Source organism: Anas acuta, chromosome W (assembly GCF_963932015.1).
Source record: "Anas acuta chromosome W, bAnaAcu1.1, whole genome shotgun sequence".
NCBI lineage: Eukaryota > Metazoa > Chordata > Aves > Anseriformes > Anatidae > Anas > Anas acuta.
Window position 1 is genome coordinate 17670578 of NC_089016.1, and position 27236 is coordinate 17697813.

General features: G+C 43.9%; 2 protein-coding genes, 1 non-coding gene and 1 pseudogene across 3 annotated transcripts in view; 3 read left to right on the forward strand and 1 right to left on the reverse strand.

Annotated features, from left to right (window-relative positions):
- The window catches only part of LOC137847036 (non-lysosomal glucosylceramidase-like), a 393739-nt gene that overhangs the window by 156428 nt on the left and 210075 nt on the right, over nucleotides 1-27236 (forward strand). The gene's annotated exons all lie outside the window — the stretch shown is intronic.
- On the reverse strand, nucleotides 1839-26901 carry LOC137847035 (Golgi phosphoprotein 3-like). Its single transcript, XM_068665306.1, has 3 exons — nucleotides 24575-26901; nucleotides 12379-12493; nucleotides 1839-2856 (listed from the first exon to the last, which is right to left on the reverse strand). Exons 1-3 carry the CDS (start codon nucleotides 24803-24805, stop codon nucleotides 2432-2434), a joined length of 771 nt encoding a protein of 256 aa, XP_068521407.1. The 5' UTR covers nucleotides 24806-26901; the 3' UTR covers nucleotides 1839-2431.
- TRNAK-CUU (transfer RNA lysine (anticodon CUU)) lies at nucleotides 6698-6770 on the forward strand. The gene has a single exon. It is a non-coding gene; the product is annotated as a tRNA-Lys (tRNA).
- Nucleotides 16126-17358, forward strand: LOC137847425 (very low-density lipoprotein receptor pseudogene; annotated as a pseudogene).

Below are 27236 nucleotides of genomic sequence, written 5' to 3' on the forward strand. Positions count from 1 at the left end.
GTGGAAAGGATAGGGAAAGAAATGCTGATTAGTAGGATTTTTCCCCCACTACCTCTCCAAGCTGTTTGCTGTTTCTACTTTTTATTTTTTTCCTCTCAAACCTTTTGTCACCTGGTCTTCTCGCTCTGCTCCGCTCTCTTTCTTGGTGACTTCCTCTTTTGTGCTCAGAAACAATCTGTACTAACTTTGAACCTCATATGTTTCTACTCTTGCCTTTTTATTACTAAGCTTTTCATTGCCTTCAGTTTTAGAGTCAATTTGAGCTTAAATCTATTGCCTTGTCTTCAGAGTTGCTTTCACCTCTTCTCTGATTTCCTACTGATGCTTCAAGGAACCTCCCCTTCTTCAACAAATATCTTTGTCTACACTAGCTGCCTTGGTGGTTGAACTAAAGCAGCTGGCTTTCTGATCCAGCTTACATGATGTGATTTGATAAGATGAACAGAAGCTGATGCTAATTTACACTGAAACTTCTCTTTGCTTGCTTCCAAAGCAAGCTATTGTCCATGCAGCAGGGAGGACTTAGAGCTGAGTATCATGACTTTTACCAGAGTTCTCTAATGTAAGAAGATCTTGTTCCTGAGTCAGTGCTCTAAAGACTTGCTATCTCCTTACTCAAGCTTTTCGTGTAGTAAGGTCATATACAAGATTAATTCTCCATTTTGGGCTATCTGCTTGTTGAAAAGGGGGTAAGTTTGTGTTGCAGCGCTAAAAAGCATCTTTTCTAGTGGGGCATTTATTTTTACGGAAGTTGTAGACAAATTATTTTGAAGGCTGATTCACTTCTATAAAGCAATAAGTAGGTGTGGTGGTTTTACTCGGGTGGGCAGCCGAGTTCCACCACGGCCACTCTCTCACCCCCCCCTCCTCAAAGGGGAAGGGAGAGAAAATACGATGAAAAGGGCTCAAGGGTTGAGATAAGGACAGGGAGATCACTCAACAATTATTGTGACGGGCAAAACAGACTCAGAGTAGGGAGACAGTAAGATTTATTGCCTATTACTAACAAGCTAGAGAAGTGAGAAACAAAGGAATGAAACCAAAAATGCCTTCCCCCATCTGCCCACTTCCACCTCCTCCCCCCGAGTGGTGCAGGGGAATGGGGGTTGCAGTCAGTCTGTAGCGCTTCGTCTCTGCCACTCCTCGGTCACTCTTGTCCCCTGCTCCAATGTGGGGTTCCTCCCACGGGATGCAGTCCTTCCTAAACTAATCCTGTGTGGGCTTCCAACAGGCAGCAGCTCTTCAAGAACTGCTCCAGATATGGGTCCATACCATGGGGTCCATCCATCAGGAGCATACTGCTCCAACCTGGGTCCCCCACGGGCAGCAGCTCCTGACAGGTCACCTGCTCCTGTGTGGGCTCCTCTCCACGGGCTACAAGTCTGTCCTGGAATCTGCTCTGGCGGGGGTCCTCCACAGGCCGCAACCTCCTTCAGGGCAGGTCCACCTGCTCCACCATGATCTCCTCCATGGGCTGCAGCATGGAATCCTGCTCCACCATGGTACTCCATGGGCTGCAGGGGGACATCCTGCTTCACCATGGTCCTCACCACATGCCGCAGGGGACTTCTGCTCCAGAGCCTGGAGCACCTTCTCCCCCTCCTTCTTCACTGAACTTGGAGCCTGCAAGGCTGTTCCTCACTCCTCTCTATCTCCCAGCTGCTGTTCCCCCGCAGATTATTTTTTTCCCTGTTTTAAATATGCTCTCACAGAGGCACAAAAGATATTGCTTATTAGCCTGGTTCTAGCCAGCGGCGGGGCCCTTATCTAACATGGGGCAGCTTCTGGATTCTTAAGCAAAATCTGTACGTACAATAAATTACTTTATATATTACAGAGGTTCATGTTTGTAAATTTTATGGGGTTTTACAGGAACTATTGACAAAGCTGTTAAATGGAATTTCTGCTTTTAAAGTAATTTTGTCAGATATAATTGAAACAACATTTGTGTATAAAATGCCCTGACAGACACTTCGACATGGACCTTTGGTGATTTTTTAAAAAGGCCCTTTTTGATCTGTTATGAATTGTACTGCAGAAATATTGATGCATGCACACATCTGTGTCAGCTGAGACTAGTGATCCAATTGCATGCACGTTTCCTCGAGGTGCTTTCCATGTTAAACCACTTCAATAACAATAAGATGAAAAACAGAGTAACAAATATTTCAGATAACTCAAATTTAAAAGGAAATGGAAAGCCAATATGGCAGTAAAACCTTTTTCTGTTGTTTTAAATAGGAAGGTCTCTTGTACCAACAGAATCCTGTATACAGATGCACAGAGAAAGAGGGAATACACCACTTATAATTCCATTAAACAAGAGCCAATTCATGTGAGAAGGTACAAATTACAGAAAACATGAATAGCCAATAGAAGAGAAACAATTGGTTTACATGAAAGAAAAGAGAACACTGCAGTCTGATTGCAGTTATTTTGTGAAAGCTGCTACAACAGCCCACAGAACCTCATTCGTGTTGGCTTTCATACATTCAACCTCAGGGTCTAAATCCAGAAGCTGCCGCATTCTCTTTGTCGCTAAATCATACTGCTCATCCAAAAGGGGGGCAAAAGCGTTCTCCAGAACATCTGAAGCATGGGCTAAATAAACGAGTGCCAACAAGCGCTTGTCCATGCGGTGGGGGTCATTCACCCATTTGTCAAGAACTGCTTCTTGAACCTTCTTGATGAGGCGCTGTTTGATATTGTTGTTGGTGAGAGGGTGCGTAGTCATGTCAAAAAGAAGGAAGTTCTGTTTCTCTGTTGTCAGTACACCTTTTTCCACTAGATTTTTAGCTAACCGTTCACGGACATTTCGTAACTGGTAGTGCAACTTTAATGGGTTCCATGTTTCACCTAAAAAAAAAAGCAAACAAAAAAGCCAACAGTCAGGCAAAATCTAAGCTGTACTACTACAGCAATTTTTTCCTCTCCCGTGGTGCAGAATGAGCTGTCAAATTCATATAGCTGACTATTACAGTAAGTTAGCGCGCTCATGTCACCATTTCTCTGATCTCTGACCCATCTAGATACATGCGTAGAGACTGAGACCACGTGAGCATCTCTGAGGAGTTTCACTGTGCATTTAAAGTTGGAATGAAACACTAGCTAAGCCATGTCTTGAGCAAAGATATGACAAACAAGCACTTCTGTACTGAAGAAAAATTAGCCATGAAGACTTTTTTTTTTTTTTTAAACAGTAACCATAAAAATGAAAATTAAAAAAGTTTTAAAAAGCATCTCCTCCAGCCTTGTCTGCTCAGTCTTTGTCAATTCAGGGACTGGAAAAATCACAGAATCATCTAGGTTGGAAGAGACCTCCAAGATCACCTAGTCCAACCTCTGACCTAACACTAACCAGTCCTCCACCAAACCATATCAAAGTCTAAACGTCTTTTTAAGACCTCCAGGGATGGTGCCTCAACCACTTCACTGGGCAGCCTATTCCAATGCCTAACAACCCTTTCAGTAAAGAAGTTCTTACTAATATCCGACCTAAACCTCCCCTGGAGCAACTTTAGCCCATTCCCCCTCATCCTTTCGCCAGGCACGTGGGAGAATAGACCAATCCCCCCACCTTGCTACAGCCTCCTTTAAGGTACCTGTAGAGTGCGATAAGGTTGCCCCTGAGCCTCCTCTTCTCCAGGCTGAACAATCCCAGCTCCCTCAGCCGCTCCTTGTAAGACTTATAAGCATCATTGCTATTCTTTCTGTCACAAAGGCAAGCTAATGCACACCTATCCCATATGCTCTCCTCATTTCTCTTATTGTGGTGGTTTTACTGTGCTGGGCAGCTAAACCCCACAACCGCTCTCTCACTCCCCCTCCTTTAGATGAGGAGGGGGAGAAGTAAAGCAAAGAACAACTCACGGGTTGAGATAAGGATAATTTAATTAAAGGGAAATAATAATAATAATTAAATAAAGATTATTATGAACTAAACAATTTAACTAAAGGGAAATAAAAAGGGAAAGGGGAAAAAGGAGGGGGAAAGGGAAAAATAAAAAGAAGGGAGGAAAACAAACAAATAAAATAAATGAAGGCTATGTGGAAGTGCAGAGGAAAGAAATTACTCTCTACTTCCCACAAATGAGCGATGATTGACCACGTCCTTGAAGCAGGGCCTCAACGCACGTAGCCAGTGTTCGGGAGGAGGACCGACGTTTTCCCAACGAAAGCCCACCCCTCCCCTCTTCTTCCTGTTTCCACCTTTTATTGCTGAGTGTGACATCACATAGTATGGAATATCCCTTTGATTGGTTTAGGTCAGCTGCCCTAGTGATGTTTCTCTCCTCACTTTTTGCCCACCCCCTAGGAGGGTTAGAGAGAGGCCCGGTGCTGTGCCACTGCTGCTCAGCAGTGGACACAACACTGGTGTGATAACACTGCTGTTCCAGCTACAAGTTCAGAGTACAGCAATGTATGGGCTGCTGCCGGGAAAGTTAACATTCCAGCCAGATCCAGTACACTTATTTCTTCAGTTTTATGCTCTTCTTTCCACTTCTGCTCCCTCCAAGGTGAAACAGACATGCACCATGTGAGTGTGGGTGGATGGATGTACAGAAGAGCACTCGTGTTGAGAAGGGCTTTGATGTTTCTATGAAAACTATTTCTAATGCTTTGTTATGGCAGGACAAATGGGCACTTCAGAGCACATGTATGCACTTAAAGGAATTTTAAAAGCACAAAATAATACACCAGCAGCTACTGATAAAGCTGAAGTTGTCAAGCACTGAGAAATCCTTCTTTGATTAGAAGTTTACTTCAGCTAAAGTTTTTAGGTCCAGCTTACCTCAGTATTTACTTTAAATATTAAAATCTCCTCCTGATATTAAACAGCCTATACGCTTTAAGAGGCAAGGGAAGAAACAGCATTAAGTATTTCTTACGTAGAAGTGTTTTTTCCATAAACAATATAACAACTTCTATAGCAACTTGTATCTTAGAAAGCTTTTTTTTTTTTTTTTTTTTAAATCTTTGGTTATCTTTTAATAATACTACTTAAACCAAAAACAAAACAAAACAAACAAACAAAAAAAACCCCACAGATTAATTTAAGGTTTCACTCATTGCAATGGAAGGTGGCAAAGAATTTTATTTTTTTGAGCTCCCTTGCCGGGTGTTTTTTGCCCATAATTCTGCGCGCGAAGATCCGGACGAAGACGACAGGGTCGTTTGGATACCATTCGGTTGGATTCCGGTGTCTGGGATCAAACCGGATGAAGACGACAGTCGTTTGGATACCGTCTGGTTCGATCCCAGACGAAGACAGCAGAGACGCTGGTGGATACCGTCCGATTGGATTCTGGACGAAGACGACTGATTCGTAAGATACCGTCCGGTTGGTTAAAGGTGTGGTTGCCAGTTTTTGTGTGTGAGAGTGTAACTGAGACTCCTAAAGTCAGCGTGGAGGTCTTTTTGTTTTCTCACTGGTTCTAATCTCCTGTCGGGGGGGCTGGGCCGGTGAAGAGAGGGATACGTGGGTGGGTGATAGGTCCTAAACCCCCTGCAAGACACTCTCACTAGGGGCAACCAAGGGCTGTGGGAATTGCCACTAGTAAAATTCCCGGATGGGTCAGATAAAATCAAAGACCAAGGACCAGAAAGGGAGCAAATTGCCAGATATATGACCAAAAAGTCCATTATGAATAATGATTAGAAATTGGAACAATAGGGGCCCCAGAAAATTAAAGAGTAAATTGAAAATGATCCAGTATTATATGATAGAATGACCAAAAGAACCCTTAAGACCCCATGTATTTTGATCCACGGAGGACGGGGTCTGTCAGGCTTTGAACATTAATAGTAGAATACCCGTGGATCCAGAAAAGAGCAAGCTGAAACATTGGAATTAGAAATTAGAGAGCAATTGATTAAGAATGAATATGTGCTACATTTGTACCTGTGCTGCACTTATACCTCCAGATAACAAGAGCCTCTCGGGCCCTGAGAACCAGATCAAAAACAACCTCATGGTTCAGACTTTAACCAAGGGGTCTAAAATAAGGAGGACTGTTCATAAAGGGACAGGTTATGTATATGTATAGGAATGTTTATGTATATGTAACTCTTTACTAAAGCAATTTGCCACATTAGGCGTGCACGACTTTGGTGGGACTACCCACCCCGTGCTGCACGGAACTGAGTAAACATACCTACTTTACAATCCTACTGATTGTGGAGTCAGCTTTCTGTGAGGCATTTTGGTGAGCCAGGCAGGAGGCACTCTGCTCGGCTGCGGGATCGGCTGCAGCGTGGACACCCCTAGGTACACCCTGAGTGTTTTTGCTCGGAGGGGACTCCACTCTCAGCTGCTCACCGCAGGAGCAAAGATCTCCTGAAACTGCAGACAAACGGTATGTTTTCAGCTGCTGGAGGGATACTAACTGGAGTGTTAATAATTGTATGTGTCTTTATGTATGTATTTTGTGTTGAAAGTATTTGTGTAAATGTAAGGGTTTGAAACAAAGTGTTACAAGTCACTTCACGAAGAACACAGTCAGAGACAATACTTATTTGGTTGGTTATCATTGTAAATTATATTCCTGTGGTATGAATGAGATGTGCTGGAGGCCTCCGTGTGCGATTGTGCTGTGTGAGTGAGACGCAGCGTTGCTGCAAAGCGAGTGCAGAGTTCCGATCCGTGGTTCTGTACTCTTTGCAAGGGGAGTGGGCAGAGACGAACGAAGTGCTTTTTGCCCGGCTAGCTCAGTCGGTAGAGCATGAGACTCTTAATCTCAGGGTCGTGGGTTCGAGCCCCACGTTGGGCGCCAAAAAGGACTGTGGTGGTTTTACCGTACTGGGCAGCTAAACCCCACAACCGCTCTCTCACTCCCCCTCCTTTAGATGAGGAGGGGGAGAAGTAAAGCAAAGAACAACTCACGGGTTGAGATAAGGATAATTTAATTAAAGGGAAATAATTAAATAAAGACTACCATGAACTAACAATTTAACTAAGGGGAAATAAAAAGGGAAAGGGGAAAGGGAGGGGAAAAAAAGGAAAATAAAAAGAAGGGAGGAAAACAAACAAACAAAATAAATGAAGGCTATATGGAAGTGCAGAGGAAAGAAATTACTCTCTACTTCCCACAAATGAGCGATGATTGACCACGTCCTTGAAGCAAGGCCTCAACGCACGCAGCCGGTGTTCGAGAGGAGGACCGACGTTTTCCCAACGAAAGCCCACCCCTCCCCTCTTCTTCCTGTTTCCACCTTTTATTGCTGAGTGTGACATCACATGGTATGGAATATCCCTTTGATTGGTTTAGGCCAGCTGCCCTAGTGATGTTTCTCTCCTCACCTTTTGCCCACCCCCTAGGAGGGTTAGAGAGAGGCCCGGTGCTGTGCCACTGCTGCTCAGCAGTGGACACAACACTGGTGTGATAACACTGCTGTTCCAGCTACAAGTACAGAGTACGGCACTGTATGGGCTGCTGCTGGGAAAGTTAACATTCCAGCCAGACCCAATACAGCATGATATGACATGCTTCTTGCAACATATGAAGCCTGCACAGGCCGAGACCTGGACTCGCTGAGACCTGAACAGGCCGAGAGACCGGAGCGGCGCCGAGAGACTGGAGCGGCGCTGGGAGACCCGAGACACTACGGCACTACGGAGGGACTACCGCTGGACGGAGGGAGCCCTGAGAGATGCTGCAGAGCCACGGACGGCTCTGAGAGACACAGAATAGTCCTGACAGAAGCTGCAAAACGCGGGGAAATTAAAGTAATTGCGGTGCGACGTGGGACATCCGAGATCGAGTTGCTACGGGAGACCAGAGGCGTCAGTGGACACCGGTAGCTGATCCTCACCGTGAGGCGAGTTGGCACAGAGCAGAGAGACGGACATCAGGACCCTGCAGCCTGTCTGACATAACCATGGAGGCAGCGGCAGCTGTGCTGAGCGGTGCTGCTTCACTCTAGCATTCTTTTTATAAGAGGTTTATCTTGCAATGCAAAAAAGACTATTAGTCCCCAGATCGGTGTTATAACTATTACTAATGACGACTTAGCTCTATTGCAGGGCAGGAGTGCAGAGACGCAGATTACACTGCCAAATGACCACCGGCAGGCTCTTTCACAAACCGCTTCTAAGGTTGCAGCCGGCACTGCCTGCAGCCGTATAGCAGACGTTACACTCTCTTTCCTAATTAATAATCATGTGTCTTATCCATTTGTGGTGAATGGCCAGTGACAAAAAGAAAAGGGGGGAGACAAAGACAGAAACGGTACAAGGAGGATGCCACTGACACTAACAGCATGGGTAATAGGAGTAGTATAAGTGACACAGGTGACGGTGCGGGGCGCTCTGCCTGCTGCTCGCCTTCGCCTGACTGTGCACTGCTGCCAACGGTGCTAGAGTAAAATGTGAAGACTGCTCAGATGGCAGTGATGAGAGTGCTTGTGTGAAGAAGATGTGTACTGAATCTGACTTTGTGTGCATAGATATCAATAAAGTGTGTAACCAGCAGAGAGACTGCAAGGACTGGGGTGATGAGCCCCTGAAGGAATGCAACATAAATGAATGTGATTGTCCAGCTGGGAAACTGTGGAGATAGTGATGAATGCCAAAACCCTGGTATCTGTAGTCAAATCTGTATCAACCTGAAAGGCTATCAGATGAATCCTGCTACAGGAACCTGGAAAGGGCCATATGGCAAAGCAAATTACATAACCGTTGCTTTACTTGTCAGAAGATAAAAAAGAAAGTGTTTCAACAAGCAGCCACGGGAGGGAAGAATCACTGAACCCTCGATGTGAGGGACTGTACCTTGTTTTACTGACTACTGAAACAGCTGTGAGAACCGCAGAAAGGGACCCATGCATCCAGAATAAAAGGACCAGTAACTACTGAAACTTGGAGGGTTGAGTCCACTCCTGGGAAACTGAAACTCAAGCTAAGGAAGAACTAATATTCTGGCAACGAGGCTCTGCATGAATTAAGGATGCCAAATAAAGGGGACAAGCTTGAAGTGAGGAAAGGGAGAAGGCAAGACCAGGGCAGGACCCTCCACTGCGGTGTGTATGGTCTACCGAGGGAGGCAACCCCTATGGGTATTGACTGCCGAGTGAGAGGGCCTCGACCGGACTTCTCCCACACTAAGGTCAGGTTGTCCTGAGAAAATAACATAAGAACCTTTTTTTTAACCTATCTAAAATTGTGATTCGTTTTCCAGGAGCTGGATCACCCTGACAGGCCGAACGGTAACACAAACCTGAATTAACCCTGAAGGTGTTTGCCTATTATGATCCAGATACGTGGGCAGAAGACAGATCCTGGGACTATAGGACCCCAGTATATATACTTAATAGAATAATTAGGTTATTAGCTGTAATAGAAATCGTTATAAATGATGAGACCTGCTTTGTATCAAAATTGCCTAGCTTTGGATTATTTACTAGCACAAGAAGGAGAAGTCTGTGGAAAATTTAGCTTTAGTAATTGCTGTTTAAAGATTGATAAAAAGGGTGTTTCTTCCTAGTAGCTGATAGAATGTTATGTTCTGGTTTAGGATGAGAAGAATGTTAATAATATGCTGATGTTTTAATTGTTTTTAATTGTTACAGAGCAGTGCTTACACCAAGCCAAGGACCAAGCCAAATTCAGCTTCTCACTGTCCTGTCAGCAGGCAGGCTGGGAGGAGGGCCGGACTGCTCGGGGTTAGGTTGGGCATCAGACAGCAGGTGGTGAGCAATTGCATTGTGCAATACTTGTTTCATATACATTATTACTAGTAGTAATATTATCATCATTATAATTGTTATTATTGTTATTATTATTATTATTTTCTTGTTTTTATCTCAACTCACAGGCTTCACTTTCCCATTTCTCTCTCCCATCCCAGAGAAGGAGAGGGGGGAAGTGAGCGAGCAAACACAAACCTGGAAGGATATGGAATGGGATTTATTTTCATGGCTGCCTGGTGGACCATGGGTTAAAAGAGTGTTATTTTTATTGTTATGTGGTGTAAAGATGTTATTGTTTATACCTTGTATGATACCTTGTCTTACATTATTAATACACCGGGTGATAAATAGTACATTTATAATAACTTCATTAAAAAAAGGAAGGGGATATGTCAATTATGATGCTTAAGAATTGGACCCTCCAAGAACGGACTGATGAAATCCATTTAACAACAGAAGAGACACGAATTGTTGATATTAAAAAGAAGATAAGGGATTGTGAGGAATGTGTTAACAATTCGTGTCCATAAAGAACAATTCTGTTTGAATCCTGTATGCCTCTGGGTCCTGCACTGGCAATTTAATTCTTGAACCACAGATGCAGTGTGTCCCAGTCTCCCCCTCATTCTAGTCAATCTATCATGTCTTCAGAAAACACTCCCTAAATTTATGAACCTGTTTGTTTTTGTTATTCCGGACTTCTGTTTCTAACAGTTACAGCCTTTTTTCCTGTCTTCTTCGAGATTAACTTAACACTGCTATAGATGTGTCTGTGAATGGCTGGGGAAGAATGTTTTAATTACTCGTGAAGCGTCAAATAAGAAAGCTGTTTGTGTTTGATGTCTGGGAGTTTCAGAACAACTGATAACAACAAGTGACTGTTATGGGATACTATGAGGATCCTTGGTATCTGGCCAGGGGGGCCAAGAGATTAAGAGGAAGAAAAAAGAAGCTGAAGGACGGTTGGGAAACAAGACCTGCAGAGAGTGTACAGAGAGTGTTCCATAAACTTGGAATAGTGCCGAGTGAGTACAAAGGTGAGAGGAAGACTACGAGCCTTCAGCATGAAAGACCCCTAGAGACCCCCAGAGGAGACTGATGCGCATGCTCCAGTAGGAGGAACTGGACCCCGGAAGCTAATTATAATAATCTATTTTTTTAGAAGTAGTAATGAATATGTATTAGTCTAGGTGCATAAAAATCAGCTGCTTGATGTAACTGGTGTGCATCCTGGTGGAGCGGAGACTCCCGGTGCACCCAGCGCTGTTTGCTTACCTCTATTCCTTTATATTCTTTTAATAAATCCTATTTTTTTATTTAATCCTAATTTGAATCCTGAGCCATTTATAACACCCCCTACTGACAAGAAATGTTTCGTTCTCTCTCCGACAAACACTCATGGAACAAGAAGGAAGGAACGGCAAGGACACAGTATGAACTGTGCAAGAAAATATTAAAGTACAAGGAAGGCTATTTCAGGTGGTACAGGACAAATGGGAAGAACATAATGAAAACAAGAAGGCAGAGAAAGCTGGAGAGGTTTTACTCACTTCTGAAACTTGTTTATCACAGAATCACAGAATTTCTAGGTTGGAAGAGACCTCAAGATCATCGAGTCCAACCTCACAGCTAACAGTCCCCACTAAACCATATCCCTAAGCTCTACATCTAAACGTCTTTTAAAGACTTCCAGGGATGGTGACTCCACCACTTCCCTGGGCAGCCTGTTCCAATGTCTAACAACCCTTTCGGTAAAGAAGTTCTTCCTAACATCTAACCTAAAACTCCCCTGGCGCAACTTTAGCCCATTCCCCTTATTACAAGTAACAAATATATTTAGATGAACAACTTCAAGTCTCGTTGCCCCCTACCTCCCAAAGTTATGTTACTGACAAAATAGTGATTCTCTCCGCACTACTGCTCATGCACCTGAAGTACAGCTCTGATCTACTCCAGGGAAGCTGCATTTTGTGTTTTGTAAAAACAGCCAAGCCTTGGTGATACATTTTGGCTACAGAAAAAATAATGCTTTTGGCCACTGATCTCTTCAGTTTAATTTATGTAGTTTAATTTATTTCAGTTTACTTTCCTTTACAGAAAAAGCTGCGCACAAAGTGCTCATCTTGAAGCCTTTGTTTTGAACAACTAGAAATACATATATATTCAACATATATTCTAATGTTGTTACATTTCTCTAGTTAACGGAAAAACAGAATTCCTCTCTATTGTTTCTTTATGATCGATGGCTGAATGTTCACCCTCAATTTTTACATAGGAACAGTGACCTCTTTATCTTCTTTCCTCATCAAAAAGCTCTGAATACTGAATCCATGTGATTATACTCTAAACTTCTACTACCCCTCATTTCCAGTTACAGAGGAAGGCAGTTATACGTCTTAAGGGCACAGTCCTGATTCACTTCAGATTCAGCAGAAGACATCTCTTCCATAGAGTTGATATGTTCTGACACTTCAATCTAGATCCTTTCAGTACCAACTTAAGTCAAAAGAAACAGTTACTTATGTTTGATTAAAGACTACAATCAGCAAGAGACTGCTCTAGAGGACAGACTAATTACATTTTTGCATAATTTCTTCTCCAAAGTCTTGCAGTGTAATCTCTAGCGATGCCATATTGAGTGGCATCACTAGAGATTACAAAAAAAGCAAATATGTTATGTCCAAGGCTTACCACTAAGCAGTTCAATCCAATTTTGTACTGTTTCAGAAGGTTGGGTCTCCTTTATGTGTTTCAGAGCTTCATCAAGCAGAACATCCCCTGTAGAAGTATCTGACTTGCAAATCACCTATGACAGAACAAAACACAGCATTTTCACTTAGTTCATATACCATAAACATCCAACAATAAAAAACAGGAAAATTAACTAAACTTATAGCATTCATACATGCTTAATAACTCTTTGTTTATATATACATATTTTTAAGGAAGATAATCCACTGACCTGACTAGGTCCTTCATTTCTTCCTCAAAACAAAGTACACTACAGCGTTAAACTGATCTCTGATGGCACTCTATTTTACTGCTTCAAATCAATTTATTAAAAATACTGCAGTTAAACAATTAGGCCACATGAAACTGAGAAATCAGTTAGGAACTGAAAAAAAACAGGAAAACTGGTTTTCTTCCATAGATCAATGTCAATACACCATCTGTAAGTTTTTCAGCTCTGAAAAACATGCTGACCAGCAATATTACGTTCCATTCACTAACAGTTCATATATATTAAGCAAAATCTGTACGTACAATAAATGACATTATATATTACAGGGGTTTATGTTTCCATTTAATAAATTCTAAAATGATTTATTTGACTTATTTCCCCAAGAGAGCACAGGAGAAAGAAAATCATTCACAGGAATGTAATAAAACTTAAGAACTTAAGTAACTGCTTGTTTACCAGTACAAGCAGTTATATAAACCATGTACAAATACCTTTTTTTTTTTTTTTTTTTTTTTTCTTCCTCTTGGTTAGAAAGACAACACAGAATCACAGAACTGTCTAGGTTGGAAGAGACCTCCAAGATCACCTAGTCCAACCTCTGACCTAACACTAACCAGTCCTCCACTAAATGATATCCAACCTAAACCTCCCCTGGAGCAATTTTAGCCCGTCCCCCCTCGTCCTATCACCAGGCACATGGGAGAATAGACCAATCCCCACCTCGCTACAGCCTCCTTTAAGGTACCTGTAGAGAGCGATAAGGTCTCCCCTGAGCCTCCTTTTCTCCAGGCTGAACAAGCCCAACTCCATCAGCTGCTCCACATAAGACTTGTTCTCCAGACCCCTCACCAGCTTCGTCGCCCTTCTCTGGACTCGCTTGAGCACCTCGATGTCCTTCTTGTAGCAAGGGGCCTAAAACTGAACACAGTACTCGAGGTGCGGCCTCACCAGAGCCAAGTACAGGGGGACAATCACTTCCCTAGACCTGCTGGTCACACTGCTTCTTATCCAAGCCAGGATGCTGTTGGCCTTCTTGGCCACCTGAGCACACTGCTGGCTCATATTCAACTGACTATCAAACAATACTCCCAGGTCCTTCTCCACCAGGCAGCTTTCCAGCCAATCATCTCCCAGCCTGTAGCTCTGCTTGGGGTTATTGCGCCCCAGGTGCAGGACCCGGCACTTGGCCTTGGTACATTGACACGCACACCTAACTTGGTGTCATCTGCAAACTTATTGAGGGTGCACTCGATCCCCTCATCCAGATAAGCAATAAAGATATTAAAGAGGACTGGCCCCAGTACTGAGCCCTGGGGGACGCCACTAGTGACCGGCCTCCAACTGGATTTGACTCCATTCACCACGACTCTTTGGCCTGGCTATGCAGCCAGTTTCTAACCCAACAAAGCATACGCCAGTCAAAGCCACGAGCAGCCAGTTTCTTGAGGAGAATGCTGTGGGAAACGGTGTCAAAAGTCTTGCTGAAGTCAAGGTAGACCACATCCACAGCCTTTCCCTCGTCCACTAATTATTCGGCGGTCTATAACAGACCCCCACCAGGATGCTTGGCTTGTTGACAATAGCACCAAGCTAAAAACTTATGGATTTAATTAGCCCAAGTCAGTGTAGTTTAATTGTAAAAAGGACACAGACCCAAAAAGAAAACACTGTTTCTTTAGGAAAAGTATAATTACTACAGCACCAAAGCTGGTTATGAAAATAATGATTAAACTTATCAAACAACTTGAATTGCCAGTTTATCTTTTTACCTGATGCCTATAAAGTGCTAACAGGAAACAAAGAAAAAAACTTAACTGTTGAGGGATTTCTTGAAACAGCAAAAATCCCATGGCTTGCTGTAGCTGAGCAAACCAAGCTACCAGGGCAACTATGAGAAGTTCCCATGACAGTGTTCCCACATCGCTCAATTGAGGAATTCAGAAAAATATTGTTACCAGTAGCTGGCTTCAAGGACAAGGTCTATGTGACTGCTAATCACAAGGGGTTGTTTTCTTGCAGGTGGGGTTGTTTTCTTGCAGTTGTTTGTCTGAGTGCTTTTGACCAATAATCTTGTGTGAGACACTGTCCACCCCTGTTAAGTTCTCTATAAAAGTTAGGCTATTCGGGCAATAAAATAGAGCATGATCTGACTCTACTGGTGTCTGTCGTGCTTTCGGCCGTGCTTCCTGCAACATACGGCGCCCGGACAGGCTGAGACCCGAACAGGCTGAGGCCGGGACATCGGAGCGGCGCCGGGACATCGGGACACAGGAGCGGCGCCGGGAGACCCGAGGCACACGGCAAGCCGACCACCGCACGGAGAGAGCACTGAGTGACGCTGCAGGGCTACGGCCAACTCTGAGAGACAAGGACAGACCTGGCAGACGCCGGAACACCTGAGAGACGTTGAAACACTCTGCACAGCGACCTGAACAACGGAATCGCGGCGGGAATCGGGAAACGGAAAAAGGAATCGCGCAGGGACGCGGGAAACGCAATCGCGGCGGGACGCGGGAAACGGAATCGCGGAGAGACGCAGGAAACGGAGCCGCGGAAAACGCGGGACATTGAAATAATCGCGGTGCGATGCGGGACATCCGAGATCGAGTTGCTACGGGAGACCAGAGGCGTCCGTGGACTACGGCAGCCGACCCTCACCGTGTGGCGAGTCGGCACAGAGCAGAGGGGCGGACATCAGGACCCTGCAGCCTGTCTGACGGAACCACGGAGGCAGCGGCAGCAGCGGCTGTGCTGCTTCGCTCTAACATTCTCTTTATAAGAGGCTTATCTTGCAATGCAAAAAAGACTATTCGTCCCCAGATCGGTGTTATAACTGTGTTTCTGGATAAGGTTCCGTGGGGTTGCCACATTCTACGGATTACTAATGACGACTTAGCTCTATTGCGGGGCAGGAATGCAGAGACGCAGATTACACTGCCAAATGCCCACCGGCAGGCTCGTTCACAAACAGCTTCTAGGGTTGCAGCCGGCACTGCCTGCAGCCGTATAGCAGACGTTACGCTCTCTTTCCTAACCAGTAATCATGTGTCTCATCCAGTTGTGGTGAATGGTCAGTGGCAAAAAGAAAAGGGGGAGAGTAAGGGGCGACAAAGACAGAAACAGAATTTCACAGAATTTCACAGAATTTTCTAGGTTGGAAGAGACCTCAAGATCATCGAGTCCAACCTCTGACCTAAAACTAACAGTCCCCACTAAACCATATCCCTAAGCTCTACATCTAAACGTCTTTTGAAGACTTCCAGGGATGGTGACTCCACCACCTCCCTGGGCAGCCCGTTCCAATGCCTCACAACCCTTTCAGTAAAGAAATTCTTCCTAAATAAAGAAATTCTTCCTAAACGGTACAAGGAGGATGCCACTGACACTAACAGCATGGGTAATAGGAGTAGTATAAGTGACACAGGTGATGGTGCAGGGCACTCTGCCTGCTGCTCGCCCTAGCCTGACTGTGCACTGCTGCCGACAGTGCTAGAGTAAAATGTGAAGACTGCTCAGATGGCAGTGATGAGAGTGCTTGTGTGAAGAAGACGTGTGCTGAATCTGACTTTGTGTGCAACAGTGGTCAGTGTGTGCCAAATAGATGGCTGTGTGATGGGGATCCGGACTGTGAAAATGGGTCTGATGAGAGTGCTGATCTGTGTCATATGAGAACATGTCGGGTAAATGAAATCAGCTGTGGTCCTCAGTCAGTCCAGTGTATCCCAGTGTCCTGGAAATGTGATGGTGAAAAGGACTGTGACAGTGGAGAAGATGAAGAGAATTGTGGCATTGTGACTTGTAGTGCAGCAGAATTCACATGCAGTAGTGGGCAATGTATTTCCAAAAGCTTTGTCTGCAATGGTCAAGATGACTGCAGTGATGGTAGCGATGAGCTGGAGTGTGCACCTCCTACCTGTGGTGTTCATGAGTTTCAGTGCAAGAATTCTACCTGCATCCCTATCAGCTGGGTGTGTGATGATGATGCTGACTGCTCCGACCACTCGGATGAATCTTTGGAGCAGTGTGGCCGCCAGCCTGCACCTCCAGTGAAGTGTTCTGCGAGTGAGGTGCAGTGCGGCTCAGGTGAATGTATCCACAAGAAGTGGCGATGTGACAGAGATCCTGATTGCAAGGATGGAAGTGATGAAATTAACTGCCCTTCTCGGACCTGCAGACCAGACCAGTTCAGATGTGTAGATGGGACCTGTGTCCATGGGAGTAGGCAGTGCAGTGGTGTGAGAGACTGTCTGGATGGCACTGATGAAGCAAACTGTAACAATGTTATTCAGTGCTCTGGACCTGGCAAATTCAAGTGCAGAAGTGGAGAATGCATAGATATCAATAAAGTGTGTAACCAGCAGAGAGACTGCAAGGACTGGGGTGATGAGCCCCTGAAGGAATGCAACATAAATGAATGTGACTGTCCAGCTGGGTTTGATTTTGTAGACAAGAGAAACTGTGGAGATTTTGATGAATGTCAAAACCCTGGTATCTGTAGTCAAATCTGTATCAACCTGAAAGGTGGCTACAAATGTGAACGTAGCCGTGGCTATCAGATGAATCCTGCTACAGGAACTGGGAAAGGGCCATACTGGTACAAAAACACAAATAACACCTGTGATTACAATGACGCTGCTAAGCAGGGTTTAGGGGTTTATAGCATGGAGACAAGGGGTAACAACTACAGTGTTTAGAACAATTGTAGAGCTTTGGCCTTGCCTCCTGATGTGCTTCTGATTTGTGGGGATGGGGCCTGGCATGGTATCCCTGCAAATGCTATCAGATGTCCATGTTACTTAGATAAACTCATTGTATTTGCTCCTAGCTTGCTACAGTTGCGTGAGATCACCAGACATAAATGGGCATTGCTTGCATCGGATTGCAATGATAATGTTGAATTGTGTGGGGTTGCAGCTAGAGCGGCATTAGCAATTTCAGTGCCTGGAGTGGCATCTGCGGCCGCACTTAACAACTTAGAAAAATTGGTATGCTGGGCCGAGAGGCAAGCCTATGCCACGACAGAGATACTTGAGGAGATGTTACCAGATCAAAATAATCTGCGACATCTGCTTTTACAGGATCAAGCTGCTATTGACATCTTGCTTTTGGCTCAAAGGAATGGGTGTGAGGACTTTAAGGGAATGTACTGTTTAAACCTTTCTGATCATAATGAGTCAATTCACAAATCCATTACTTTCCTGAAAGAGCACATGAGAAAGATTCAATATGGTATCAATCCTTTCAATCAATGGTTCACTGACTTGTTTGAAAGAAGGTGTAGATGGTTGCTGGGTTTAGTCACAAGGGGATTAAGGATTTGGTTTATGGTGGTGGTAATCATCGTTGTGTGTTGTAAGTATAGCTAAAGAGTTACTTGTAAAACTGCTGTGTTGGGCTTGGTTTGCTCAAAAGAAGAAGGGGGAATTGTTGAGGGATTTCTTGAAACAGCAAAAATCCCATGGCTTGCTGTAGCTGAGCAAACCAAGCTACCAGGGCAACTATGAGAAGTTCCCATGACAGTGTTCCCACATCGCTCAATTGAGGAATTCAGAAAAATATTGTTACCAGTAGCTGGCTTCAAGGACAAGGTCTATGTGACTGCTAATCACAAGGGGTTGTTTTCTTGCAGTTGTTTGTCTGAGTGCTTTTGACCAATAATCTTGTGTGAGACACTGTCCACCCCTGTTAAGTTCTCTATAAAAGTTAGGCTATTCGGGCAATAAAATAGAGCATGATCTGACTCTACTGGTGTCTGTCGTGCTTTCAGCCGTGCTTCCTGCAACACTTAACCACATCAAAACAACTCCAGAAATAGAGAAGCAATAGGTAGAAAGTCTTATTTTTTTAGTAAAGCTTCCCAGTAATCAGAAAGATGCTTGTTACCAGTCAGTAAAAGCTTTAAGTTTTCCATTGAAATACATCCCAAGTTTAATTCTGTAGTTCTAATAATTCTTGCTACAAATAGAAGAATGTATTCTCATAGGGTCTGTAGATAACACTGAACAGAAATGAGTTGCAGTGATAGGACAGCTTTGTAATGGCAAGGTGAACCTTAACTGGCGATGCGTCCAAGGATGAGATGAAATCAGAAAAAAATGCAAAGTATTACAGTCAGAGTGAAAAACAAGGAACAAATATGAAAGATATAATAAATGACTGCATAATCAGAATGGCAGAAAAAACATCTAGTAATTCTAGCAGTAAAATAAAAACCAAACGAATCAACAAAAGGCAAGTCTTTTGACAAAGGGAAAATTTCATTCTAAGCTGTATTAACAGGAAAGTTGTAGGAAAGATCTTAGTGAATACCTAGCAGGTTATAGCTAGAATATTATGTCCATTTTAGATAGTGTATATAAAGCATATGGGTCCCGATGGGATGCATCCACGTGTGCTAAGGAAGTTGGTAGAGGTGATTGCTGAACCGCTTTCTATCATCTTTGAAAGGTCCTGGAGAACAGGAGAGGTGCCTGAAGACTGGAGGATAGCCAGTGTCACTCCAGTCTTCAAGAAGGGCAAGAAGGAGGATCCGGGAAACTACAGGCCAGTCAGTCTCACCTCTGTCCCTGGAAAGGTGTTGGAACAGCTTGTTCTGGATGCCATCTCCAAGCAATTGGAAGAGAAGAAGGTTATGAGGAGTAGTCAGCATGGATTCACCAAGGGGAAGTCGTGCTCGACCAACCTCGTTGCCTTCTACGATGGCATCACCAGCTGGGTAGGTGAGGGGAGAGCCGTGGATGTCATCTACCTTGACTTTAACAAGGCATTTCATACTGTCTCCCATGACATCCTGCTAGCAAAGCTGAGAAAGTATGGGAGAGAGGAGTGGACAGTAAGGTGGGTTGAGAACTAGCTGACTGGCCGAGCTCAGAGGGTGGTGATCAGAGGAGCAGAGTCTGGCTGGAGGCCTGTGACTAGAGGTGTTCCCCAGGGGTCGGTGCTGGGTCCGGTCTTGTTAAACATCTTCATTGACGACCTTGATGAGGGAATAGTGTCTGCCCTCAGCAGACACAAAGCTGGGAGGAGTGGCTGACATGCCAGAAGGCTGTGGTGCCATTCAGCGAGACCTGAACAGGCTGGAGAGATGGGTAGGAAGAAACCAAATGAGGTTTAACAAGAGCAAGTGTAGAGTCCTGCACCTGGGAAGGAACAACCCAAAGTATCAGTACAGGCTGGGGGACGACCTGCTGGAGACGAGCTCTGAGGGTCCTGGTGGACAACAGGTTGACCATGAGCCAGCAGTGTGCCCTCATGGCCAAGAGGGCTAATGGGATCCTGGCGTGCATTAAAAGGAGTGTGGCCAGCAGGTCAAGGGAGGTGATCCTCCCCCTCTACTCTGCCTTGGTCAGGCCTCACCTGGAGTACTGTGTCCAGTTCTGGGCTCCCTGGTACAAGAAAGACAGGGATCTCCTGGAAAGAGTCCAGCGGAGGGCCACAAAGATGATATGGGGCCTGGAGCATCTTCCCTATGAGGAAAGGCTGAGAGACCTGGGTCTGTTCAGCCTGGAGAAGAGAAGACTGGATCTCATTAATGTGTATAAATACCTGAGGTGTGGGAGACAGAGGGATTTGGCCAACCTCTTTTCAGTGGTTTGCGGGGACAGGACAAGGAGTAATGGCCACAAGATAGAGCACAGGAAGTTCTGCACCAACATGCGAAAGAACTTCTTCACGGTGAGAGTGACAGAGCACTGGAACAGGCTGCCCAGGGAGGTTGTGGAGTCTCCTTCTCTGGAGATATTTAAGGCCCGTCTGGACACCTACCTGGGCATCCTACTCTAAGGAACCTGCTTTGGCAGGGGATTGGACCCGATGATCTTTTGAGGTCCCTTCCAACCCCTTCAGTTCTGTGATTCTGTGCTCCTGTGATTTTAGATAGTGTATATAAAGCACTAAAATTTAAAACTTTATTAAATCAGCAAGAATGAAACAGTCAGCAATGACAGGTTAAAAAGAACTAGGTTTGATCAGATATAAAAATAAAGCATGTAAAATATTTTTGCAAAGTTGATAGCAATCAGGAGTTTAGTATTTTAGTCCAGACAATCCCTACTTGAAATTAAACACACAGAACAACACATTAACTTTATGATTTACAAGCTTGTAGTGTAACTTCACTCAAAAACTTCATTAACCACATTATAAGGATATATAATATTTTCCAGTTTTATACCAATTTTTCTGAACTTTTGGAAGTTTCTATTCTTTAATTATACATTAGTATATTTCAAGTTGGGTTTTTGGTTGCTAAATTTGGCTCTATTAATAACCACCTTTCATGTATTCCTTTAATAAATAGCCAAAAAACACCCAACAATTTTATCTTTACTTCTAAAAACTGACATTCCAGCAAAATTTTAGTTTCTTTGAAGTGTCCCATATGATTAATTTCACAGTAACCTTAGTTATAGTGGATAGTTCCAGCCTCCTGAAGCTGGTAACCTATTACTACTCACCATCTCACTAACAGATAAGATGCAAAGTCAAGTTATTGGCTTGTTTTGTTAAAAACAACCACCACCACACATACACCCCTCACTGAAGAGATGTAACCCAGACTTCAGAGCATTTTTGAAGAAAAAAAAAAAAAAAAAAGATTTAAAAGGTTTAGAAAACAGCTTTCCTTGCTTATTTGGGGTTAAAATATTTTTACTGCCACTACAAGGAAGTTTAAGAAGTTAGTTTGAATATAATCCATGATGACAATCTGAGCCTCAATACACAGGCACTTAGAGCAAAGACCTATAAGGAGCATAGACTCTTCCATTCAATTCAGTCAGGACTCCATAAGCTCCTGTGAAGCCACAAAACATGGAGATTTTGTCTCCAAGTTTACCATTCTCTGAAGCCAGGCAATAAAGCACTGTTTCTTATACTATGCTACAGTGAACATTCACTGTACAGATTCTTCCAATTATCCTTCCCCTGAAACAAAAGTATTTTGATTTATACTTCTCAATATTTCTTTTCCCCCTCCCTTTCTCAGCACATGGAGACAGGCAATAATGGGAGCTCAGCCACCTCTCTCCTATATTCACAGATCTGCTCTTTCTTGGACAAGGATTTATTGATCAATGTCTCTTGGTTAATTAAAGCACAAGAAGAGTAGGAAATTGAGTGGGTCGGGCATCTTGTGAATTGAATCATCACAGAAGACTAAGTATCCTCAAGGGGAATATTTTCATTTTTTTAATAGATGAGTTAAGATAGAGAAAGAAGCTAATAGTTTGGTTCTTCAGATGTGATGATCCTTAGCTCTATTAAGGAAGCCTTTCTTTATCCCAATTTTTCAGCTGTTTATCACGTAATCGCTTTGCCTGGTATCTGACTGCTAAGAACATTTCAATTATACAGAGTATTTAATTTGCATTTTCCATAATGAAGCTCTGCAATTAGGCAATGCTAAAAATGAAGCACCTCATGCATTGACTTTTTGAGTAAACTCTTTATAATTTAGTTTTAATAATAATTATGAGAAAAAAATCACTCATGCACAAATCACTCAGAATTATCAATTATAAAATACTGAAGTTAATCCACCAATGATTTGTTGAGATTTCTTTTCTTTCAAAAAACTGTAATTATTGGTTTTGCTTTCTGACATAGTAAGGAAGCCATTTTTTATCTTCAATAACCACTAGTCTTAGAAATTGCTTTATTTACATACAAACCTCGGCTTTCATTTGTTTCCAGCAGTGATACCATCAGTAGATACAACTCCAAAACAATGCAGTGATTATATACTCTCAAGCCAAATTTACAAGGATGTTGCAACATAAAAACACATCCTACTGACTTTCAGAATTTTTACTGAAGCTCATCAAGTCCGTCTGCCAGTTTCTCCATCTCATTTGTCTCCAGCATTCAAGCATGTTTATATATCTGCACTACTGACCAAAGAACTAGTTCTACCCTCCTCTTCTTCTCAGCTATTGCTTGTACCACACCTGATGACAAAACCAAGAAAATGATCCAAATAAAAATTGAACGGATCAGATACGTTAATTAGTTTTCAGACAGAGTGATTACCTGACAAGGCTGCACAAACACCAGTAAAAAATAAAGAGAGACTCCAAAAATAATAAGCTTTCTTGCAAAGACAGGACTGCTGTCTTTGCTGCTGAAGCTCCACACCTCACTGAATTGCAACCTTGTATACAACTAAACAGCTCATTCCATTCACTAATCATGGTACTTGGCCTTGTGTTTTTTTCTGTGAATTAAAGCGAGAAAAGCCTGCAAGCTTGTACCAAAGGAGGGTGGAGGTGGACACTTGGTAGAGTTCAGGCACATAAATCTACTAAACATGGGAACAAGACTGCAATTTCATATTAAACAATGCAAGACTTTACATAAAATAAGAAAAGACACATGAGAATGACTTCTAAACTGAGAGGTAGGGTAGGACAGAAGAAACATCATAGATATCAATAGTTAGGGATTTTACTTGCATGAAATTCTATAAGCAGAAATCAATCTTCATTTGAATTTTATATTGTCTTTTTCATAGAATGCTCCTGCCTGCAAAAATCTCTAGATTTTTTGTTGACCACCCCAACAAAAAGAACAAAGCATTGAATACTAGTTAGATTTAGCTTTCCTTAAAGCAGCCAAAAAAAAAAAAAAAAGAACACAGACAGACCCACCCCTAAAAATCACGTGATAAAATTTTAAAAGAGGAACGAGAGGCAGACAAGAATTTGGTTTGTATGCTGTAGTAAAGATATGCATGGTTATTTGGTTATTTCTCCATTTTCCTTAAAAAAAAAAAAAAAAAAAAAAAAAAAGACAGTTAAAACTTCAGGTAGACAGACCTGACAAGGTTTGCATAGAAAGAAAATAGCTGTTAAAGAACATTCCTGAATGCCTAAGGAGCCAAAAGCTTTGTGAGGAAAAAAAAAATGTAGAAACTAATCAGTGCTGAATATGCTTAAATGAAGCTAAAAGAAGCAGGTGCTGTTTGCCTGAACAGAGGTTCAATTCTTTGGAGGAGAAGGAAGCTGGGAGAAGATTAGGGAATTTGGAAGTGTTCCTTTAAAAAAAAAAAAATCAGCAAAGCATAATATTGACGGGGAAACAGGCTATGAAAGAGGATTTCCTTGTGGTGGATAGAAATATTTGACCACGTATTCAATAAACTTATTTTACAAGTATCCACTAATGCTGATGAAGTAGAAATTCAAACAGTATGACTTTTCAAACAGTAGAATTCAAACTATGACTTTGCACATTTTGTACTAAGGAAAAAAAAACGACAGCAAAATCAATAAATTAAAGCTTCAAATCTTCATCCTAATTCAATAAAGAACCTTAAAACTTTGCTCATCTTAAAGGTCAGCGAGTACAATCAATTTAACACACCAGTCACGCACTTTACCTAGAGTTTTGTGTTCTCAGGGGCCTAAGGTACAAGGATGTTTCCTTCCTACGCACTGCAAAGCATACCATGCAGAGGATACTGTGTACACCAGCACTAACTGGTGGCTTGCAGGATACATCTGTCTTGCTGTCAGTTAGCTGTCCATCTCAGCCCCAGCTCACATCTCACTGACACTGCAAAAGCCAGTTCCTTCGACAGATTGCAACTGGTGCTGCTGGAACCCAGCAGCAACTGCTATCACTGCACCCTGGCCACAGCCACAGCCAGATGATTGCGAAAGGCTCCCAACAGCAGCAGGAACACATCAAGAGAACAAACAGGAACTGAGAACAAGTACAGAAAATTTTACAAGACCTTTCAACTCACCACTGAAACAGTTTAGATAATAACTCTGTGCCTGTAATGTAAGTCACTACTCAGAATCTCTAACCCCATTCATAGGAAAAGAAAAAAAATGTTTTACCTTAAAACTCACTGTTACTTGTAACTACTGCATTGCAAGAACACGATGCAAAAGCAAATATGAACACATTCCTCCCACTTACCTTTCTTGTCAATAGACTTTTGCGCCTAATTCCGCAAGCCTCTAGCTGAAGACGCCCTCGCAATGCCAATTCGATTAACATGCAGCCACGCAAACCTGAGGAGATGCAATCATTCCAAAATGAAGTGTAACCCTGAGAAGATGAAAAGACAGTAAGATACTTCCACCTCCACCTGAAAACAAATAGAAGAATCATAGAACCATTAAGGTTGGAAAAGACCTCCAAGATCATCTGGTCCAACCATTCCCCCACTACCAATATCACCCACTAAGCACCATGTTCAACCTTTCCTTAAACACCCCCAGGGACGGTGACTCCACCACCTCCCTGGGCAACCCATTCCTATGCCTGACCACTCTTTCTGAGAAGAAATGCCTCCCAATTTCCAACCTAAACCTCCCCTGGGCAACTTGAGGCGATTCCCTCTAGTCCTGTCACTAGTTATCTGCGAGAAAAGGCCAACCCCCAGCTCCCAACAACCTCCTTTAAGGTACCTGTAGAGAGCAATAAGGTCTCCCCTGAGCCTCCTCTCCTCCAGACTAGACAACCCACGTTCCCTCAGCCACTCCTCATAGGACTTGAGTTCCAGGCCCTTCACCAGCTTCATGGCCCTTCTCTGGACATGCTCCAGGGCCTCAATGTCCTTCTTGTAATGAGGGGCCCAAAGCTGAACACAGGACTTGAGGTGCAGCCTCACCAGAGCAGAGTACAGGGGGACAATCACCTCCCTGGTCCTGCTGGCTACACTATTCCTGATACAAACCAGGATGCTGTTGGCCTTCTTGGCCACCTGGGCACACTGCTGGCTCATGTTCGGGCAAGCATCAGTCAGCACCCCCAGATCCTTTTGCTCCGCACAGCTTTCGAGCCACTCTGCCCCAAGCCTGTAGTGTTGCATGGTGTTGTTGTGGCCAAAGTGCAGGATCCGGCACTTAGTCATGTTCAACCTCATCCCATTAGCCTCTGCCCATCAATGCAACCTGTCCAGGTCCCTCTACAGGACCTTCCTACCCTGCAGCAGATCAACACTTCCCCCCAACTTGGTGCCATCTGCAAACTTTCTGAGGATGCACTTGATTTCCTCATCCAAGTCATCAATAAAGATATTAAAGAGGATAGGCCCCAACACTGATCCCTGGGGAACTCCACTAGTGACCTGTCACTGTTGAGGGATTTTTGAAACAGCAAAGATCCCATGGCTTGCTGCAGCTGAGCAAACCAAGCTACCAGGGCAACTATGAGAAGTTCCCATGACAGTGTTCCCACATCGCCCGATTGAGGAATTTAGAAAAATATTGTTGCTAGCAGCTGGCTTCAAGGACGGGATCTACATGACTGCTAATCACAAGGGGGTTGTTTTCTTGCAGGTGGGGTTGTTTTCTTGCAGTTGTTTGAGTGCTTTTGACCAATAATCTTGTGTGAGACACTATCCGCCCCTGTTAAGTTTGCTATAAAAGTCAGGCTATTTGGGCAATAAAAGAGAGCATGATCTGACCATACTAGTGTCTGTCGTGTTTCAGCCGTTCTTCCTGCAACAGGTCACCAGCTGGATTTCACTCTGTTCACCACCACTCCCTGGGCCTGGCCGACCACACAGTTTTCAACCCAGCAAAGAGTGTACCTGTCCAAGCCATGGGCTGCCAGTTTCTCCAGGAGAATACTGTGGGAGACCATGTCAAAGGCCTTGCTGAAGTCTAGGTAGACTATGTCAACAGCCTTTCCCTCATCCACCAGGCGGGTCACCCCATCATAGAAGATGAGGTTGGTCAGGCAAGACTTGCTGACTGCATGAACCCATGCTGACTGGACCTGTTTCTATGGTTGTCCTGCATATGCTGCATGATTGCATTCACGATGACCTGTTCCATCACCTTTCCTGGCACCGAGGTCAGGCTGACAAGCCTGTAGTTCCCCGGGTCCTCCTAATGACCCTTCTTATAGATGGGTGTCACATTACAGAATCACAGAATCATCTAGGTTGGAAGAGACCTCCAAGATCACCTAGTCCATCCTCTGACCTAACACTAACAAGTCCTCCACTAAAACGTATCACTAAGCACTACATCTAAAGATCTTTTAAAGACCTCCAGGGATGGTGCCTCAACCACTTCCCTGGGCAGCCCATTCCAATGCCTCACAACCCTTTCGGTAAAGAAGTTCTTCCTAATATCCAACCTAAACATTCCCTGGAGCAACTTAAGCCCATCCTCCCTCGTCCTGTCACCAGGCATGTGGGAGAACAGACCAATCCCCACCTCGCTACAGCCTCCTTTAAGGTACCTGTAGAGAGCGATAAGGTCACCCCTGAGCCTCCTTTTCTCCAGGCTGAACAAGCCCAACTCCATCAGCTGCTCCACATAAGACTTGTTCTCCAGACCCCTCACCAGCTTCGTCGCCCTTCTCTGGACTTGCTTGAGCACCTCGATGTCCTTCTTGTAGCAAGGGGCCCAAAACTGAACACAGTACTCGAGGTGCGGCCTCACCAGAGCCGAGTACAGGGGGGGCAATCACTTCCCTAGACCTGCTGGCCACACTGCTTCTTATCCAAGCCAGGATGCTGCTGGCCTTCTTGGCCACCTGAGCACACTGCTGGCTCATATTCAGCTGACTATCAACCAATACTCCGTGGTCCTTCTCCACCAGGCAGCTTCCCAACCACTCA

Coding starts and splice junctions, on each gene's coding strand:
- LOC137847035 (XM_068665306.1), bottom strand. CDS start 24,805: ATGATCTTGGAGGTCTTTTCCAACCTTAATGGTTCTATGATTCTTCTA. Junction 12,494..24,574: donor AAAGTCTATTGACAAGAAAG/GTAAGTGGGAGG, acceptor GTTCTGTCATAG/GTGATTTGCAAGTCAGATAC. Junction 2,857..12,378: donor TTGGATTGAACTGCTTAGTG/GTAAGCCTTGGA, acceptor TTTTTTTTTTAG/GTGAAACATGGAACCCATTA.